This window comes from Puma concolor, chromosome E4 (genome assembly GCF_028749965.1).
Source record: "Puma concolor isolate L17-30 chromosome E4, mPumCon1.1.hap2, whole genome shotgun sequence".
In the NCBI taxonomy this organism is placed as follows: Eukaryota; Metazoa; Chordata; class Mammalia; order Carnivora; family Felidae; genus Puma; species Puma concolor.
Window position 1 is genome coordinate 65747240 of NC_141683.1, and position 19727 is coordinate 65766966.

General features: G+C 48.9%; 1 protein-coding gene across 1 annotated transcript in view; it reads left to right on the forward strand.

The window, feature by feature from the left end:
• The window catches only part of KIF26B (kinesin family member 26B), a 468318-nt gene that overhangs the window by 205102 nt on the left and 243489 nt on the right, over positions 1–19727 (forward strand). Inside the window, exon 4 of the mRNA XM_086693326.1 lies at positions 14075–14241. Coding sequence (XP_086549452.1) covers positions 14075–14241 — 167 coding nt within the window. The remainder of the gene's footprint in view (positions 1–14074; positions 14242–19727) is intronic.

A 19727-nucleotide genomic window follows, 5' to 3' on the forward strand; every position in this document is an offset into this window, starting at 1 on the left:
AATCCCCAAAGATCAGTTCTATTTTCAATAGCCGACTCCAGGGACCCAAGGTTTGTAACAAAAGGGCAGATATGAAAGAGATGAACTCACAGGTCCGGCTCTTTTCGAGAATAAAGCACAGTGGCTGGGATCCCTGAGGCGTCGGGGTCTGCCAGACTTGCTCGCTCTGATTTGTTAGCTAGGAGAATCTAGTTAGATATGCTCACAATAAGTTAGTTGGTATTGACTTTGCCGGGCCTGACCCATATTATAAAGTTCTAACAAATGGAAAGTATAGCCGAGCTTTGGGAAAAGCCATAGCATGTACAATGGAAGAGAAAACCAACATCTTAATTGAACAGAGGAGAAATTTGAGCAGAAGCACCAAGTGAAGAAATTAGGACACTGGATGGAATGCTACGGCCACAACAGAAAGAGGTAGAATATTTATTTAGTGAAGACAGAACGAGATCATGCAATTCCCTGGTGTCAGCTCACACAGCAAATCTTTGTCTCTTTGCTAATTCTGTTCAGAGCAGGGGGGCGCTGAGAAAATTATATGAACTTGAAGAAATCTGACAGCAGCAAAATGAAATTTGGAGTTTAGTTTTATGACTGATAAGGTCCGGGAGTTTTCAATATCCTGAAATTTGAGAATTTGGGGTTAGGGAAGGGCTAAGGGATATCCCAACGTTGTTGAACTTCTCAAGCATGCTCCATAGGAGCACGTGAAATTTTACTAGTGAAATTTACTAATTAAATACCAATGAGAACATGCATACATAAATAAGCATATTTTATTAACAATCCGAATCTGCTGGGTGAACCAATTTAGAAAATCGTCAGATGCCACGTCTGTCGTGAGTCCGGTGACAAGATTAGGCCTGATGAGGATCAATAATCCAGAGATTTCTGGGAAGCAACCCTACCACGCTGTTCTGTGCATCCTGGCCCTGTAGGACTAGGGTGATACAAAAGGTTAAATTATGAGCTTTGTACAGCCTCGAAGGCAGCAACCTCAGACCTCTTCGCCAGATTATTTTAGGTGAGCCCGGAAATGTTTCCTCCTCCTGCACAGGTTTTCAGTGGCAGGCTTTAAAGCACCGGCTTTGCGTCCCAAGCCTGTTGCTACTTGAGGAGAAGGACTCTGCAGAGTGTTTTTATTTAACATGCTTCGTGGCAGGTCTCTGATTTTGGAAGCGGCGTTGTGGAGAGGTTAATTGATTCTGTTAGGGTCCCACAGCCAGCCATTTTGGCCAGAACCAAGCCCCTGGCTTACAGAGACCGAGACTCTCTTTCTCTCTCTGTATTTCAGGGATTTTCAGGCGTTTTAGAGTGCTGCCGTCCTATCATTGGCTTTTGGGGCGCACAAAGGAATGCAGCAGTTGGCCACACGTTAGATGTGTGATTTTGGACAGCCCACCTCATCACTCCTGCCCACAGTCTTTTCATGTTTACACGTGACTGTTGGCCTAGGATATATCTAAGGACTTTTCCAGCTCCATTTAAAATTTTTTGGACGATTGCTTTTTGGACAGTGTGGGATTTGGCATTTTCTGCCGTTGGTGCGCAGAACATGCGAGGGCAGTTCGAGCAGGAAACGTCAGAGCCCGTGCCTCGCTTTGGAACAACCAGCTGACCCTCAGACAAAGTCTGTGCCTGGTCCACCATGGATGGTTCGAGGCAATGGTGGGGAATGTTGTTGTTGTTGTCCTTGGTGCGTTTGTATGTTTTGGTCTACAGGCCGAGCAAATGTTGAATGAGGAAGACACTCTCAAGATGAAACAGGAGGATTTATTTCTAAATGTCCCTGCTTTATATTTGCCCCACAGGGCAAGGGGCGCGTGGGTGGCTCAGTCGGTTAAGCGTCTGACTTCAGCTCAGGTCGTGATCTCACAGTTTGTGGGTTCGAGTCCCGCGTCGGGCTCTGTGCTGACAGCTCAGAGCCTGGAGCCTGCTTCGGATTCTGGGTCTCCCTCTCTCTCTGCCCCTCCCCCACCCATGCTCTGTCTGTCTGTCTCTCTCTCTAAAATAAATAAACATTAAAACAAAATTAGAACCACAGAGCACATTCAGCTGCATTATCTCATTTCATCCCAGACATGGTCACGTGACCCCCCCAGCTGGGGAAATTAGGGCTAAGAGAGGCGAAATGACTTGCCCAAAGTCCGCCATGTTGCGTTCCCCCAAGCCAGGCCCAGACTTGGCTCTTACCTTTCCGTGCAGCATTTCCTGAGTGCCAAATGCACCACGCACCCTTTGCTGGGCACCGGGATTACACTGGCAATTCCATTTGGTCCAGCCTGTCTCTGGGACTAGGCACCTTTCTTTTGTGGCTGTGGTTTTGAGCTGGCCAGGGCAGAGCAGAATAAATCCTACAATCTAGGATGAGTCTCAGTGCTGCCAGCTTCCTTGAATGGGTCCGAACGAGGAAAAGCCCCTCCCTTGGCTGATTTGAGCCCCAAACACCTCCTGTGCTCTCGTGGCTCCTGGTGTCAGGGCTCCAACAGCTGCAGGCATCACCCCCTGCCTCACTTCCACCATCCCTAGGCGCCCGAGGAGCGCACGTGTGTGTGTGTGTGTGTGTGTGTGTGTGTGCACGCGCGTGCACCTGCGATGCGTGTGCTTGCCTCCGTTAGGTTCCCAACAACGTGTCCTCCGTTTTGCCCAAGATGCAAGGTTGCTTTGTGCAAATCTTGGTGGGTCACTTAGAGCCAAGGATTGTCTACAAGGCCCCTGTTGACTTTTCCTCACGGGAGCTCAAGGAAAATATGAGGAAGTAAAAGTGCCCCCAAGGAATGCACATTTTAAATTCCAGGCCATGACGCACGGCTGGTTTTCTTGAAAGCTTTCCAAGCATTCAAGACGCATGCTGATGTGCTCTCCAGACAAAACGCAGCAGCGGGAAAACTGGGTGGAAAAGGCCAGGCTCCGTGTGCGAATTGAGCGCTGTGCTGCGTCTGCTCCAGGTAACCTAACGTCCAGTCTCTTACTCGTCTTGTGCTTCTCCTTGGGCGCGTGACTTACAATCCACGCCATTCTGCAAAATTACGTAATGCAGACATTCAGACATTCAACCCTGCTAAGCCCTTTTCTTTAAAGGTTAGGACTTGTTTTTGTTTTTAATGGAAAGGTGAAAGGGAACGGCTGCATCATTTTGACACGCTCTTTACATTTCAGAGTTTCTTCTGCATTTTCTCCTCCAGCACCTCAGGGTTCTGAAGCTCTTGTCTGGTACCGGCTTCGGGCTCTGGCCTTGACTGCTCGTCTCCTAGAAACCGTCTTGCTAGGGGGCGCCTGGGTGGCTCAGTGGGTTGAGCGTCCGACTTCGGCTCAGGTCATGATCTCACAGCTCGTGAGTTCGAGCCCCGCGTTGGGCTCTGCGCTGACAGCTCGGAGCCTGGAGCCTGCTTCGGATTCTGTGTCTCCCTCTCTCTCTGCCCCTAACCCACTCGCATTCTGTCTGTCTCTCTCAAAAACAAATAAAAATTAAAAAAAAAAAAAAAAGAAAGAAAAGAAAGAAACCGACTTGCTAGGATCACTCACCCAACATTCCAGAGCATTCCAGCTCCCCAGCTGGGGCTGGCACGTGCTCATACCCAGCTGATTGAGAGGAACAGTTGCTGGTTTCCTCTCCTTGTTCACCTTTTTATGTATGTATGTTTCTTTTAGCTTTTCTCTCATTCTTCTCTTTTCTCTCTTTTTTCTTTGTTTCTTTGTTCCTTCTTTGCCCCCCCCCCCCCCCCCGCCTCCCCCAGTCATTGGTCTCACCACTATACTCAGTTAATTACATGCTGAATACCTTCATTTTATTGCAGAAAGCTGTATGTACTCTATTCATTGTTTTTTAAACCAGGTGAAAATAACCTTCATCTCTTCAAAACAAACAGACTCCAGGCAACCCCAACCCAACTAAATTAAGTTCATTTTTTAAAAAGTATGTTCGTTTATTTATTTGTTTTTTTGAGAGAGAGAGAGTAAGAGAGGACAAGCAGGGGAGGGGCAGAGAGAGAGGGAAGGAGAGAGAATCCCAAGCAGGTTCCGCAATGGCCACGCAGAGCCAGATGCGGGGCTCGAATCCATGAACCGTGAGATCGTGACCTGAGCCTAGATCAAGAGTTGGACACTTAACCGACTGAGCCCCCCAGGTGCCCCTAAATTAAGTTCATTTTTATTTGCTTGTATTTAATGCATGTATTAATTGATGTGTTCATCAGATATATTCCGTGTTGAGACTGTCATACTGAGGTGAATGAGACCCAGTGCCTGTCCTTCCTGAGCCTGCCATCTGGTTGGGAGAGAGAGACCAGTGACAGGCAATTATAAAACACACAGATGCTTTGGGATCGTGAGGACAGGTCTGGGGAACACACAGAGAGGGATGGCCCTGATCATTCAGTGTGGGTAATACTGCCCGGGACCTGTTGGCTCATGGTTGAGTATTTGGCGGTGGGAACCAAAGGTAACCTTCCCCCAGGAGCAGAACAGCCCCTGGGTGATTCAGTACATGCAAAAGGGGTTAGTCCTCTCAGAGTTTGAGAGCTGACCTTGAAGGAGCCTCTGGCTCAGCCGTGATGTCAGATCTGGATTCATCAGGACTGTGATTTCCTCTCGACTCCTCGGCCCGAGTTCACTTGGTTGCAGATTGTGAGTGAAAGCACTTACAGAAAGATTCAGACCATTTGGTTTTATTTCAGTTTGGTCATAAAAGTCACAAAACGCTGGATAGAACGAGCCGTTGGTGCATGTTGAAAAATTATTCAGATGATCCTTTTCTCCACTCGTTAGCAAAGTGTTTCTCTGTTGCCCCATTTCCCGACGGGCAGCGTCATTGAGGACCTGTACTTTCTCGGGAACAAGAGACACTCAAGAATAGGAACCAAGGCCAGTGGCATTACCTGTCTGGGGATTTTCCGTGTGGCAGAGTTGAAGCTCTTCTTTGGTGATCATTGTGCCCACTTCACGGAATTGTTGTCGGGATTGGCTATGGCAACACGTACCTAAAGGTCTTCAGACAGAATCTGGCTCGTGGCCGGTGCTCAGAAATGGCGACAAGCATGATGACGATGGGGGAGAGTGCTTGCTGTTGTTCCGCAGAGTCCTCTCCGGCTGGACTCCTCGTATCCTTGTATGTCATGGAATATGTCACCCAAACCACCCCACAACACGTAATTGGGTATTACGCGTTAAAATCATTGCGACCCAGCATCCTGCAGGTGAGGTCAAACGCACCTGTAGAAATCTCATAAGCTCGACGGCAAGAGTTAGCCCTCGTTACAAGACATTCTTCGTAGGGTTATCTGAGCTCTGCCTTGAGCTGCACATCTTGGAAGCAAGAAATGGAAGGGAAGAGTCCAAAACCGAAATGCCGCCGGCCCATCGCGTCTTCCAGCGCCCCGCTCTTTTTCTAGAACATGTGGGCTTTACCTTTTAGCAACACACAGAGTGAGCAAACAGCCAGCAGGTGCCGAGGGGCCAGATTTCAGCCCTGACCACGAAATCCTGAAACGCGACAGCCTTTTCTGTTTGCCGAGTCTCGCCGCATGGGGCAGGACCCGGGACGAAGGTGAGGCTGTAAATCGAGGGGGAAGAAGAGGCAGCTCTCCTCGGCCCTGGGCAGCGCCGGTGAATGGAATTCTCTTTTGCGAGAGGTCACGGAGTCAAATGCTGTGGATGGATAATTTTATGGCCACTAATAAAATTTATAGCCAAAGCAAGCTAAGATAATAAGGGTAATCAAACATCCAGGCCTGGGACATAAGAACCCCGTCGTGGCCCCTTGGTGCTGGCCGAGGGGGTGCGGCTGGACAGCGCAGGAAGGAGAAAAGACCAGAACCAGTCCGTGGGGAGCACCGCGTTAGGGAAAGAATGTTAGCCGACTGTTTGGTGTGATTTGGCCCGCGCGAAGGAAGGTAAAGGAGGACGGCGTTTGACTCGGGCAGGTGTGCCGAAATCAGACGCTGTGGAACCAGAGCTGAGTTCAGGCGGGGGCTTTCTGTAGCCCCATCCTCATCCTGGCTTCCAGACCAAAATATTTATTGAGCGCCCACTGTTTGCAGAGCTGCAAAAATGTTAAGTGACAGTGGAAACAATAAATAATAATAAAAGAGATGTTCCCCCAACAGTGAGATATCAATTGCCTGAGAGAAAATGCTATTAGATGGTATTTTCTGGGCTTTGGGGGTCATAATGTCATCAGACATAAAGACGGAGGAGATGTTTGTTGTCCGTGGATGTCTCTGTGCAGGAAATAGATACCGTTGGTATCTATTCCTGGCTGCCTTGTCGGAGTCAGAGGAGGTGACTTTCTGGGTCAGTAATGCCATTTAAGATGAACCCCCATGCCGGCACACTCGAAGCTCTCAGCCGTTCCCGTCAGCAGGGAAGTCAAAGGTCAATGGCTTACACATTGCGATTTGCAGTGTGGAACCAACCTTGGTTTAGAAGAGCCCAGACATCTTCTGCCTTGTTTCCGTGGTCAAGATCATAACCAAATGTAAGATTTACTTTTTCTGAGGGGACACATATAGTGTTCCTCATACTGAGGTATCTGTGCAAAAATTTAAATGTGGCTGAAAGGCATGAATCTCACCTAAGATTAACAGATACAGAGTCGGGGCGCCTGGGTGGCTCAGTCGGTTAAGCGTTCGACTTCGGCTCAGGTCATGATCTCATGGTTCATGGGTTTGAACCCGCATCGGGCTCTGTGCTGACAGCTCGGAACCTGGAGCCCGCTTCGGATTCTGTGTCTCCTTCTCTCTCTATTCCTCCCCTGTTCATGCTTTTTTAATTCAAAAAAAATTAAATAAAAAAAAGATTGTAAAAAGCACCAACCTGTACCCATGAATGAGAACTGGGAACCTCAGGCAACTGAGGACCCCACATGTGCAAGCACACACACACGTGTGCAAATGCACACATTTTGAAAGCAACAGATACTGTTACTTTCATGAAATGGTCCTGTGTAACCGAGATAGAGCTAAAAGCAGGTTTTAGTCAGAACTAAAAAGGGGCACCTGGGTGGCTCAGTCAGTTAAGCATCTGACTTGGGCCCAGGTCATGAGATCTCATGGTGTGTGAGTTCGAGCCCCGCGTCGGGCTCTGTGCTGACAGCTCAGAGCCTGGAGCCTGCTTCAGGTTCTGTGTCTCCCTCTCTCTCTGCCCCTTCCCTGCTCACACCCTGTCTCTCCCTGTGTCTCTCAAAAAATAAACATTAAAAAAAAAAAAGAGAACTAAACAACAAAATCTGGTGGTGAAAATCTAGTCCCCCCCCACCCCCACCCTAAGTTCATGATTAGGACCCTCAGCAAGCATTCGGTTTGTTGCTTCTAGACGGTGACAGTGACATGTACGCTCCCTGGTGACAATGAATCCCTGCCACCAGAACTTTAGGTTTTTACAAATGTGTTGGATGGATAGTTGGAGGTTTGGGAATCTGTGTTTTCACAGAAGATTCATGTACCTTTCATAGAATCATGAAAGAAAAGTTAATGCTGAACAGTCTGAAAAGCAAAGGTAAACCATATAGTCCTATAAAAATAAGGCTCTGTGGGGTGCCTGGGTGGCTCAGGCGGTTGAGCGTCCTAGACTCTTGATTTCAGCTCAGGTCATGATCTCACAGTTGGTGAGATCCCACCTCAGGCTCTGTGCTGACAGCGTGGAGCCTGCTTGGGATTCTCTTTCTCCCTCTCTCTCTGTCCCTCTCCTGCTCCCACTGTCTCTCTCTCTCAAAATAAATAAACTTAAAAAAAAGTAAAAAACAAAAAGAAGCCTCCTGATTCCAAATTATGCAGTGAAGAAAGATAAAGTTTCGGGGGTCCCCACTGTCTTGGGTATTTTCTCCTTCAGTGGATTGCAGGGGCCCCGAGAGCCACGCTGAGACAGGCTCGGCCTTGAGGGGCAGCTGGTGGGGGAAGGGGGGTGACCTGAAGGCAGGGGCAGGATAGAAATCATCCCAGAGCAACATCTCTGGGGCCAGCCCTAGCTCCTGACTCACTCAATCTTTCCGACTCTCTCTTTCCTTGTGGGGAAACTGGTTACATTCTCTTAGATTGCAGTTTATTTAGGTGACAATCTCAGGACTGCAGTGAGGGCCGTGTGGGGACCCACGGAAGGTACAGCCCACCCTTCGTATCTGCCTACTGTATCCCCATCGGCCCTGGGAGCTGCAGAGGTGGAGGCGGGGCTTAGAGAGGTGGAGGTGGGGCTTCCACAGCTGGAGGTGGGGCTTACAGAGCTGGAGGCGGGGCTGTAGAGGTGGAGGCGGGGCTTACAGAGGTGGAGCTGCGGCTGAAGAGATGAAGGCGGGGCTTACAGAGCTGGAGGTGTGGCTTATAGAGGTGGAGGTGGGGCTTACAGAACTGGAGGCGGGGCTGCAGAGGTGGCCAGAAAAGGCCGAGTTCTCCAGGAGCCTCTGCTTGCCCTTTGGAGTAGCCAGTCTTCCAGGCAGATTTTTACAAAGAGAACAGGGCGTGTATTTATGACTGGGAGCAAAAAAGGTGGACCCTCCTAGACTCACTTTTGAATCGGGGGTCCGGGGAGCCCCCCACATTGGTAGGAGAGGTGTTTGTCCTGAGATAAAGTTGGGTACCCTGGAGGAGAATGCCCCTGAGTGGGTGGCATGCCTCCAGGGGTGGGGGACAGCTCGGGAACGTGGGTGGGGGAGGTGTTAGCCTTATCACCAGACAATCATGGAGCATAAACCCCTTCATTCCTTAAGGACCATGGCTCCTGAGAACCGGCTCTGGGGTTCATCCCTCACGGCTGAGGGGATCCCCATGAGGCCCGAGGCGTGTGAGGCAGCCCTCTCATCCATGTTGGTGGGAAGCCGACGGGGGGCCCCCGCCTCACCCCCACCTCCGAGACCCGGGCCCGCACCTGCTGCTCACCCCGCAGACACCGAGCAGGCGGACACCGACCTTTGTTCTTCTGGCCCCCCGAGGCCCTCTTTGACTTAAACATTTGGCTGATACCACATTTCGCAGGCTCCCCACTATCGAATCACCCACACACCCCTTTCCGTTGGAAGGAGAACACGTGTCTTTGGCCGACGACAGCAAGTTTTTCCAGAGAGGCTTCTTTACATCTCCCGAGGCCAATGACTAGGCCAAGTTTACTTCTCTGAATCTGCCTGGTGCTGAAGCTATTACGTAAACAACTCCTGCGGATCTGTTTCCTCATCTGCGAAATGGGAATGATAGCCAAGCTGTCTACCTAACCCAATAATGATGGTTTCCGATGAGGCTCGTAGGAGAAGAGGTTTATCAAAGCCAGAGGGGTAGACAGATATCAGGGCATCCTTATTACTGATGATGTAATTGTCATAGATACGGGTCTTTCAGCCTTCTCTGCTTGGTGGAGAACCAATCCAGTGACTGGCTATTGCCGTTTCACAGAGTCACAGACAGAATTTGAGTGGGAACAGCTCTCTCGTTGCCAAATTTCATCATCTTTCATTATTTTGTTTCTTCTGTAATGGAACAATCCACTTACAACTTACGGTATTGTCCTACGGGTAGTTGGCAGGCTTGAGGCAAAGTAAATTCTTGGTGCCAAGCATGACGGAACCTCAGTATGAAGAACTCCTGGCAACCATGTGTGTGAAAGATGATAGCTGATCTAACAAGGGGGCTCCCTCTCTCTCAGAATGCTCTAGAATGCATATGATTTTTTAAAGTTTAATTTTTGAGAGAGAGAGAGAGAGAGAGAGAGAGCAAGGGAGAGGCAGAGCGAGAGGGAAAGTCCGAAATCAACCGACTGAGCCGCCCGGGCGTCCCTAGAAAGGATATGACTTTAATTGTTAAATTAAAGCAGTGAGAGCTGCTTTTCCTAAGAACAAGTCTAGCTCCACCATTTTTCAGAATGGCAAAGATTTGGCTAAACAGAGATAATACAAGTTGCTTTAGGCCAGCTGCCTTATGGACTGTCTTTGTACAGTCTTATTGACTTCCAGTGGGTTCTAGGCAACAAGAAAAGGAAGGGAGGGAGAGAGGGAGGAAGGAAAGGGAAGGGAAGGGAAGAGAAGGGAATGGAAGGGAAGGGAGGAGGAGGGAAGGGAAAGAAGGGAGGGGGAGGGGAGGGGAAGGAAGGGAGGGGGAGGGAAAGGAAAGGAAGGGAGGGGGAGGGGACGGGAAGGGAGGGGGAGGGAAGGGAGGGGAGGGGAAGGGAAAGGAAGGGAAAGGAAGAAGGGAAGGGAGGGGAAGGGAAGGGGCCTCGCACAGTAGCTATACATACTAAGTACCCAATACATGGTTGTTTCCATGAAGAGATGAGCAAATGAATCTGTAGACTCTAAAGGAGGCAGCTTTTCATCCCTAAACTAGCACACAGTGGAACCAAAACATTACACTTGGGTGCTGACAGGCAAGGGGGAAAATCCTGCCGTGTCCCAACAGTCCAACAAAATAGGAAAGCCATAACAGGAACCAAGTCTTCTTACTTCAGTGACTTAAGGAAAAAAGATTTCATTAGATACATGTAGAGAATAAGGAGAAAATCAGAATTGCTCAGATTTACTCCACAAACATGTTTTAACCATCTCCGCGTGCCAGGCACTGGGTTGATTTTCATGGACACAGTGGTGGGCACACCAACCCCAGTCCCACCGTCCTAGGGTTTTGAGAAACAGTGATCTTTGGTTAAATGCATCATCGGAACCCGGGTAAAGACACTGAAGGAAGAGACCACCCCTGTGTAACAGCATCCACCAGAGGCTGGAAGGAGTCTGGAAGAATGCTTCTCTGAGGAAGTAGTTCTTGAGCTTGGATGTGAACAAAACGTAGAAACATTCCAGATCGAGCGCGAAGGCATGTGCAAAGACTTTGTGGCAAGAGGAGCAGTGGGTATGTTTGAGGAGCTTAAGGAAGTCCAGAACCCTGTCGGGCAGAGAGTGAGAGGAGATAAGTTGGAACGACTGTAGCTATTTCTGTAGCTTATTTGTATATTATTTCTGAAAGCTTACAATCCCTGGAGAGGCTATTGGGCATAAACACCAATGAAAACGTGAATTTACTGGTGGCCAGCGCCTAAAGGAGCAGGCGTTTGGGGGGGACCCTTCTTCCCATTGTGGAACAAGCAGAACAAAAACCGGAGAATGCTCGAGAGAAAGCACAAAGCGAGCTCAGCCAAGCTCTTAGAGGGGGAAGGGGATGCAATGGAAGGCATGGACTGCCCCCCACCCAGATCCTCACACTGTGTCTGAAATCGGGGTGCCGGGAGGAAGGGCAGTGTGACCAGGGACCTAGACAGTTTCAAGTTTATATAGCGTTTGGTTTCTTCAAAAAAAAAAAATTTTTTTTTTCTGGGGTGACTGGGTGACTCAGTCGGTTAAGCGTCCAACTGAATTTCAGCTCAGGACATGATCTCACGGTTCGTGAATTCGAACCCCGAGTCGGGCTCTGCACTGACAGTGCTGAGCCTGCTTGAGATTCTCTCTCTCCTTCTCTCTCTGCCCCTTCCTTGCTTGTGCTCACCCTCTCTCTCAAAATAAATAAAGACACTTAAAAAAATATTTTCTGAGATATGTAAAATGCTAACATGCGTTGATCATGTTACTGGATCTACCTGTCTGTGTTTTATTATTATTTGATGTTTTTTGGTATCTGTTTAAAAATATTTTTAATTAGGAGGAAGGGAGGGAGGAAGAGAGAGAGTATAGGAGCGAAAGAGGGGCTAGGACTGGCCTGAGCGTCAGGGTCCTGTGCTCAGTTTCACATTGTCTTGGGCGAATCACTTCTGTGCCGCTGTTTTCCTTACGTAAGAAAAGGGGTTTTGAAGGGGAGGATCTTGGCGGTCCCTTCTAGCTCTAAGTCATTCTGTGTTTCTGATTTCTAAGAACCATCGATTATTGAATAATTCTACTTACAGGTTTGGGAATGGAGTGTCCCGTGTCCACGAATCCCTACTTTTTTTTTTTTTGAAAAGAGAGATCCAATCTTGCCCGGCAAAGATAGCCAGCAGCTAGCTGCCTTTTAAGGAGGACGGTGCATTGAAGTTCATCTGTTTAGTGACATTCCTGAAAGCCACGAGCCCACAGGATGCTTGCATTCATCCCGGGCCAGACTCGGGGACCTGGAAGCACCTAGAAGCCTGTGCCTCTGTGTCAGGCCTCTCGCCATTCGCCGCCCACATCCTGGTGGCTTCTCTGTGGGTTTGTAGGGCACCTGCAAGGGCCTTTCTTACACAGGGAGGCAGAAGAGTTTCAGAAATGAAAAGGAAACACCGCAGGCAGAGATCAGGTGACAGCCGCGTTCGTGAGCCTACGGACATACTTGGTACCACATTTGGCGGTGCATTCACTCACTGCTATCCTGACTGCCATCACATGTGCGCCGAACCAGCGTGTGTATGGTAGATTGTAGCTACCTCATGAAGCAAGATGGTGCTGTGGGTTCTGGGCATAGTTTTGGACGTGGTTGGGGACGGCGCCCTGGACCACGGGAGCTTCATAAGTGCTATTTAGTGGCGGCAGCTGGTCGAGCGGAGCCCTCACCCCGCAGACAGTAGCAGAAGCCCAAGGACAGGTGACAGGCCCCCAGCATGGGCAGCAGCCCTTGCTGAGTGCACGGAATGTTCTCCAGGCCATGGGCTACTTTTGCCGCCTCCTTCCTGGGCCCTCTTACGTGGGTCAGGTTTCCTAACAGCCCGTTGAATGAATGAGAGTAAGAAAGTATGTGTTGGCAAAATTTCAGCTGCAAATGCCAAAGCTTTCCAAGTAAGAGCATGAATTTAAGCAAAGTTTCAAGTGAATGGACCTCAGAGTAATGGCTGTTCTGGTAATAATGAAAAGTACAAATGTTTTTATGTTCAAAGGTTAACAAATGGGACGCTTTCACTGGCCTCCTGGCCTGCTCAGTTACAAAGTGGAAACTGTTCCTGATCTTTGCTTTATTGTACTTGTATTTTCTAGGCAATTAGAAGGATTTTCCACTCAGCATTTAAGAGGCTTGAACTGGCTGCAGACTCTTTTTTTAAACTAAAGTTTCTTTCTTTCTTTCTCTTTCTTTCTTTCTTTCTTTCTTTCTTTCTTTCTTTCTTTCTTTCCTCCTTCCTTCTTTCCTTCTTTCCTTTCCTCCTTTCCTTTCTTTTTCTTTCTTTCTTTCTCTTTGTTTTTTTCTTTATTCCTTCCTTCTTTCCTTTCCTTTCCTTTTCTTTTCTCCTTTCCTTTCTTTTTCTCTTTCTTTTTCTTTCTTTCCTTCCTTTTTTTCTTTCCTTCCTTTCTTTTTCTTTCTTTTTTCTCTTTCTTTCCTTTCTTTTCCTTTCTTTTTTCTCTTTCTTTCTTTTGTAAAACTAACATTTTTTTTCCCTTTTGTGCATGGGCTGAAGTTTTAAAGTAACAGGCTTTCCAAATAGCATGCTTAGGCTTTGCCCACATAATTATTACATTTGTCGTGGAATTAGCACTCCTTGAAAGTATATTTCTACATAAGATTCTCATTTTGCCCACAAGTATGGTTCTTCCTAGCGTATCCTGTGGGCTTTGGTAAAACAGACCCAGCCCCATCCAGAGGACCATTGCAAATAAAATGGAAGCCATTTATCTTAATGAATGAGTAGGAAAATCAAGTCTGTTGAAATGGTTGAAATCCTCCAAAAAGGGACCACTTGGTAATCCATGGGGGCTGTATCCGTTTCTCTGAGCTTCTCTTGGTGCTGTTTGCTGACTGCTCCCCGAAACCACAAGTGTTTTAATTAACTCCTCACTTTGTTAGCAGGCTCACCTCTCCTTTAATGATATCTTTGCCCCACCTGTCTATCAGCATCTGGGCCAGCAGTTGATGTTTCTACTCTGGTCTTGGGCCGCAAACCGTGGTAATGGCTCAGGCTTTCCTCTCCAAATGGACAGGAAACACAGGCATAATCAAAACTCAACAGTGTCAGGGGGGTGATTTTATTCCATTATTTTTAATGAAAATGAGGAGGTGCCCCGGGGCTAGAATGCTAGAAAATAGCCTCTGAGAGGCCCTGAGCCCCCACAGTGCCCCCTCCCCACCTGCCCTGGGGCCCGCTTGCCCCAGCAGAGAGGGATGCCGTCAGCGGTGCTGGGGAAGTGCAATGAGCCACAGGTATTGAGCTCAGTGTCTGTTTTCCTTGTCAGATCTCCCAGCTGATGACGGAGACGGGCCGGGAGGGCCTCACCGAGGCAGCGCTGAATCGCTACAATGCAGACAAGCCTTCGGCCTGCGGCGTCCCGGCCTCACAGGGCTCCTGCGTGGCCAGCGAGACCTCCACAGGCACCTCGGTGGCCGCTTCCTTCTTCGCCAGGTAAGAGGGGCGTCCCAGAGCCTCGGTTCTTTCGGACGAGCCCGCCTGGTTAGCCTCTCGCGTGCGCCGCATTAGCTAAAGCACCAGGAAGAGTCTGGGGCCGCTCTTGGACTTGACTCCTTTCCGACAGGGCTTCTCAACCTCGGACTGCTGACAGGTTGGGCCAGACAGCTCTGTGGTGGGGGACCGTCCTCTGCGTCACAGGGTTCTTAGCAGTGTCCTTGGCCCCTGCTCACGAGATTCCTAAAGCATCTTCCCCAGTTGTGACAACCAGAAAGGTCTCCAGACCTTACCATGTGTGCCCTGGGTCGAGAGCCACCGCTATAAGAATACGTGGCTCTAAGGATGTCCTCCTGGGACGAGGACTTTTGTGGGCACAGCCCTGTGGTTGGTGTTTCCAGATTTACATCCTCATCACAGAAAACGAACTGCTTCAAAATTAACTATTAAAGAGATAGTAGGTTTTTTGTTTTTTTTTTTGTTTTTTTTTTTTTTGTATGTGGATATACTATCCGGCTAATCTTAGAGACTTTAGAGACATGAGAAACAAAAACCGAAAGGTATTTCAACAATGTTTTCTGCCTAATTTTAGCAGTGGAGCAGAGACAGGGCAGGAGACAAAAGACAGCTGAGCAGAAGGCACTTTTGGGATCGTCTAATTCAGTCCCCTTGTTTTATGAAGGAGGAAACTGAGGACCAAGAAAGTCAAAGTATGAGTTAATTTATAGCAAAGCCAGAAATGGAAACCAGATTCCTCTGCTTTATTTATTTATTTTTATTTTTATTTTTTTTTTGGTTTCCTCTGTGATTCATTATTCGATCCTGGGAACTTCACTTTAGAAAACTTCTTCTAAGATTCGCGAGCTCCTGGGCGAGCAGGAGGTAGGACACGTGACCGCGGATCGGAAATCAGAAGACACCTGCGGTTCGAGTTACGGGTCTGCCTCAGTTTCCTCCTCTATGAAACAAGGATAGCACCTCAAGATTTCCCTGGAGGCTAAAATCAATCATTGTAAATTATGAAGTGCTGTATAAATGGTGATTCAATGTGGACTCAGCTAGTATGTTGGGAAGAAGGAGTACTGTGTGGTTCTTCTTGCCATCCTTGTGCATGGTAATGTCCAAAGCACCAACATGAGGAAGGGACTGTGATTAGGACAGGAGCAATCAGAGGAGGAACAGAGGCTGGTGTCCTGTGTTAAAAACAACTACAGGGGCTCCTGGGTGGCTCCGTCGGTTGAGCGTCCGACTTCGGCTCAGGTCACAATCTCGCGGTCCGTGAGTTCGAGCCCCGCGTCGGGCTCTGGGCTGACGGCTCGGAGCCTGCTTCAGGTTTTATGTCTGCCTCTCCCCTGCTCACGCTCTGTCTCTCCCTTTCTCAAAACGAAATAAACATGAACAAATTTTTTTAAAACTACAATAAAGGCAGCGCATAGGCTTGTCAGAACACCGGCCCTGAGATTCTCATTGTAGGTCGGTGCTGTGTTTATTGTCCTGTGCACAGTGGGGCCGACCTGAGTGTATGGGAGGTAACAGGAAATACAGTAGTCTCCTCTTAGCCACGGTGGGTACACTCCAAGGCCCCCAGTGCATGCCTGCAGCTGTGGATAGTACCGAACCCTACGTGTGCACTGTTTTCTCCCATACGGACCTGCCCGTGAGGAAGTTCAGTTAATAAATGAGGCACGGCAAGAGGTTAGCTGCGATAACTAGCAATAAAATAGAACAGTTATCACCACATACTGTCGAAAAGTTAGGTGAATGTGGTCTCTGTCTCAAAATATCTTCCTGTCCTGCACGCACCCTTCTTTCGTGACGTCACATGGTTAAAATGCCCTCCGTGGTGAGGCGACATGAGGCGAGGACGCGGAGTTGCGACGTGGCGTTAGGCTGCTGTTGACCTCTGACGCTGTGTCTGAACGAGGATCGTCTGCTTCCTGCTTGAGGTCAACCGCGGATACCTGAAACCGTGGCGAGCAAAACCGCGGACAAGGTGGTCTACCGCGTGCACGTGCTGGCCGCCTGACCACGGGCGCTATTGTGTTAGTTCCATCTGTACGTGCCTTTCTATGTTGTCTGGGATCATTGAGCCAACTAACCGGGAGGCCGTGTCTCTGCCATTCAGGAAGGGAAGAAAGGGATGGAACGGAATGCGCGGACATGCTCCAAGCGCGGAGGATCCCAGGACCTAGGTGGGTTAGGAGAGCATGTCCAGAGGCGGGTGACGAGAGTACTGAGGAACTAGGAAGCCATGTCACGCGGGGCTAGTCTGGAGAAGATGGCCCTCGGCTATCTCTTGGGCTGTCGTGTGAGAGAAGGATTTGGTGGGTTCTATAAAACACCGAAGCGTGTGGGCAAAGGCTGAATAAAACCTGACGCTGGAGCTCAGCTCCGACACCCTCCGGCTCGGCTCTCCCAGCTCAGAATGAAGGACAATTTGCACACCATTCGAACTGCCCTGGGACAGATTGAGATCCCCGTCACTGAGGGAAATCAAACTTACCTTGGGTGACTGGCTTTGATGCTGAGGAGAACATTCACTGCTCAGATGTGGGTTGACCTCCTGTGCACCTTCCTGACCCGAAATACTCTGAATGTGAGAAGCCTCAGCTCAGGCTCCACCCAGAGACTTTTACAGGTCACTCGCAGAAAACACCAGAAGCGGGATTTGAAGCAGGAAGAGATGGGAGGTTAGGCCCCCTGATGGCCAGTGTTTAGGGCGAACGAGTGTTTCCCGCAGCAAGGAACCCAGCAGTGCTTTGGAGCAGGGAAAGCGTGTGGACACGAGACAGGCTGGGATGGCCCAGGGTCCGAATGGAAACACGGGGGTGAACCCAGAGTGGAGGGGCCTGTCGATGGTGGTGGCGGGAGCCCCGGTGATGTTAGCGATAAACAAACACTGGGCTGAGTTCAGGTTGCAAGAGCTTGTGGTGGGAGCTTTCAAAGAGCTGGAAAGGATCCGTGGGGCTGCCTAAATCCTCATTATTACTTTCTTTGTGGTGAAGGCTGATAGCACTAGGAGCTTAATGGCTTAAGGCATTCAAAGTACGCGGTTTGCGTTTAAAGGGTTTACAATGTGTGGTGGGAGGGGGGGATGTAGCGTGAAAGAGACTAGTGTTTCACACACACACGTGCACATGTGCACACACACGCACATGCACGTGTTCCCCTCATGCCCTCTCCCTGTTTGCCCTGTCGGTCTCCTCCACGACAGCTGGGAGTTCACACGTCCCAAAGAGGGAGGCGGTTCATGTGCCGCCTCCCTGTCACTGATGGGAACCTCAAAGCAGAAGATCGAGTGACTTTCTCAAGGCCCAGAATAGGAAGGGACGGAACGGGGCACGTACCTCGCCTCTGCGGATCCCCCGAGGGTCTGCATCGAACCACCCCCGCTTAGGTCGTCAGACGGCCGACCGAGTTCAGTGCTTTTCTGCCTCAGATAAAGTAAAGCTGGGTAAGGCGACAGTACAGGTGGCCTCCGGTAGGGGTGAGCTCTTTTGTTGAGGGTTGTAGACACCGACTTTTCTTTGTGATCTCCGCCTTTCTCTGTCAATATTTACTTTCTAGAACTCTGCGGAAAGGTCGGGTGGACTTTACTGCATTTCTGATACAACGTCTATAAGATAGGAGTTCCAGTTCTGAATAAGCAAGGATACCTTTGGCCGGAGCAACTCCAGGCGTGCGGTCTGCGGGGCCGTTCCCGGTCTGTGACGGGCGTAGAGGTTGAGAGGAAGCATTTAGAAACTTCGGTCAGCCAGTTCACAAGAGTAATTTTATGTCCATTAGGATCTGGGAATAACGAAGTGGAGCTTGTATTTTGAATGTAATGAAAATTAAAGAGGGGCGCCTGGGGGGGCTCCGTCGGTTAAGCGTCTGACTTCAGCTCAGGTCATGATCTCATCGTGGTTTGTGAGTTCGAGCCCCGCGCCGGGCTCTGTGCTGACAGCTCGGAGCCTGGAGCCTGCTTCGGATTCTGTGTCTCCCTCTCTCTCTGCCCCTCCCTGCTCATGTTTTCTCTCTCTCTCTCTCTCAAAAATAAGTAAACATTAAAAAAATTTTTAAAAATCAAAGAAAAAGTGATTCCTCACCACAGATAGTTTGAGAGGCGCCTGCTTTAGAAAATGATGATGCCCGGAGCGTTTTGTCCTTTGATCCTTATCTTCCCAGAATTTCTTTATTTCTTGAAATAGCAGCACCATGGTAGACTGTCTGTGCTTTAGAATTTCCGTGCCCTGGTTTTTGCAAAACATTTTTTGGGGGGGAAAAATAGTAACCTCATACTAAAAAGATAAATAGTTGTAGTAACCAAAGAAAGACGGGCACAATTCTCATCAAGTTGGGTGGCTGTTGTGTGTTGACTTTGAACTTCACAAAGGAGGGAATCTTCCTTCTCCCACAGTGCTGGGAAATGGCAGAGTAGGGTGTGATTAGGTTTTTTGCATTTGTTGGCTGTTCACTTTGGGTGAAGATTTACTTAATTATGTACGGAACGTGAAACGTAGGAAGATCTCCTGGGTGGATCCCCAGCATTGCAGGCTGAGCCCAAGGAATCTGTTTTTATTTGAAGATCAGCGACCAAATTCTGGATTATGCGTCCGATTGCCTTGGATCCTGGTAAATCAGACGAATCTTTCGGCTGACCTCCGGTCTTCACGTTGATGTTCTTTCCCAAATAACCTTGAATGGCCATTTAAAATCGGGTTGTTGTTGTTTTAATCCGTGAAGGAAATGAGCATCTGGAGGAGTCTCCTCTCCGTTCAGAGCAAGTGTTTGAAAACGGTGAAAACTACCAGCTGTCACGTGAGCTTTGCAAAGGCAGGTTCCAGTCCCGCAGAGCTGGTGCCGCCATATCTGGGCGCTTGGTGGGCTTGTGTCTTGAGTGTCATGTCTTACTACTGCCTCTTTTGTTTACAGCTCTCGTATTGAGTTCACAACCTTTGGAAGACCATGACTTCTTTTTTTTTTTTAATTTTTTTTTTTTTCAACGTTTATTTATTTTTGGGACAGAGAGAGACAGAGCATGAACGGGGGAGGGGCAGAGAGAGAGGGAGACACAGAATCGGAAACAGGCTCCAGGCTCTGAGCCATCAGCCCAGAGCCCGACGCGGGGCTCGAACTCACGGACCGCGAGATCGTGACCTGGCTGAAGTCGGACGCTTAACCGACTGCACCACCCAGGCGCCCCGACCATGACTTCTTATTACAGTCAAATCAGACTTCTTAGTACGATTATATAGAGGCCATCTTTGATTATCAATGTTTTTTGTTTTTTTTTTTTTTAATTTTCCCTATTTTCGTAGCGGAAATGTGAATGTCTCCAAATCTGTTGGCGCAGGTTTGATTCCCTCTGATTACTCAGCGTCTCCAAACCCTTTAGGGTGCATCCGTTTGCTCACTCTTGGGTCCATCCCATTCATTAATGCTTCTCCCTCCCCCTCTCTGCCTCTGATTTTCCAGTAATGGGGTAATTTTGAACTCATTGATTC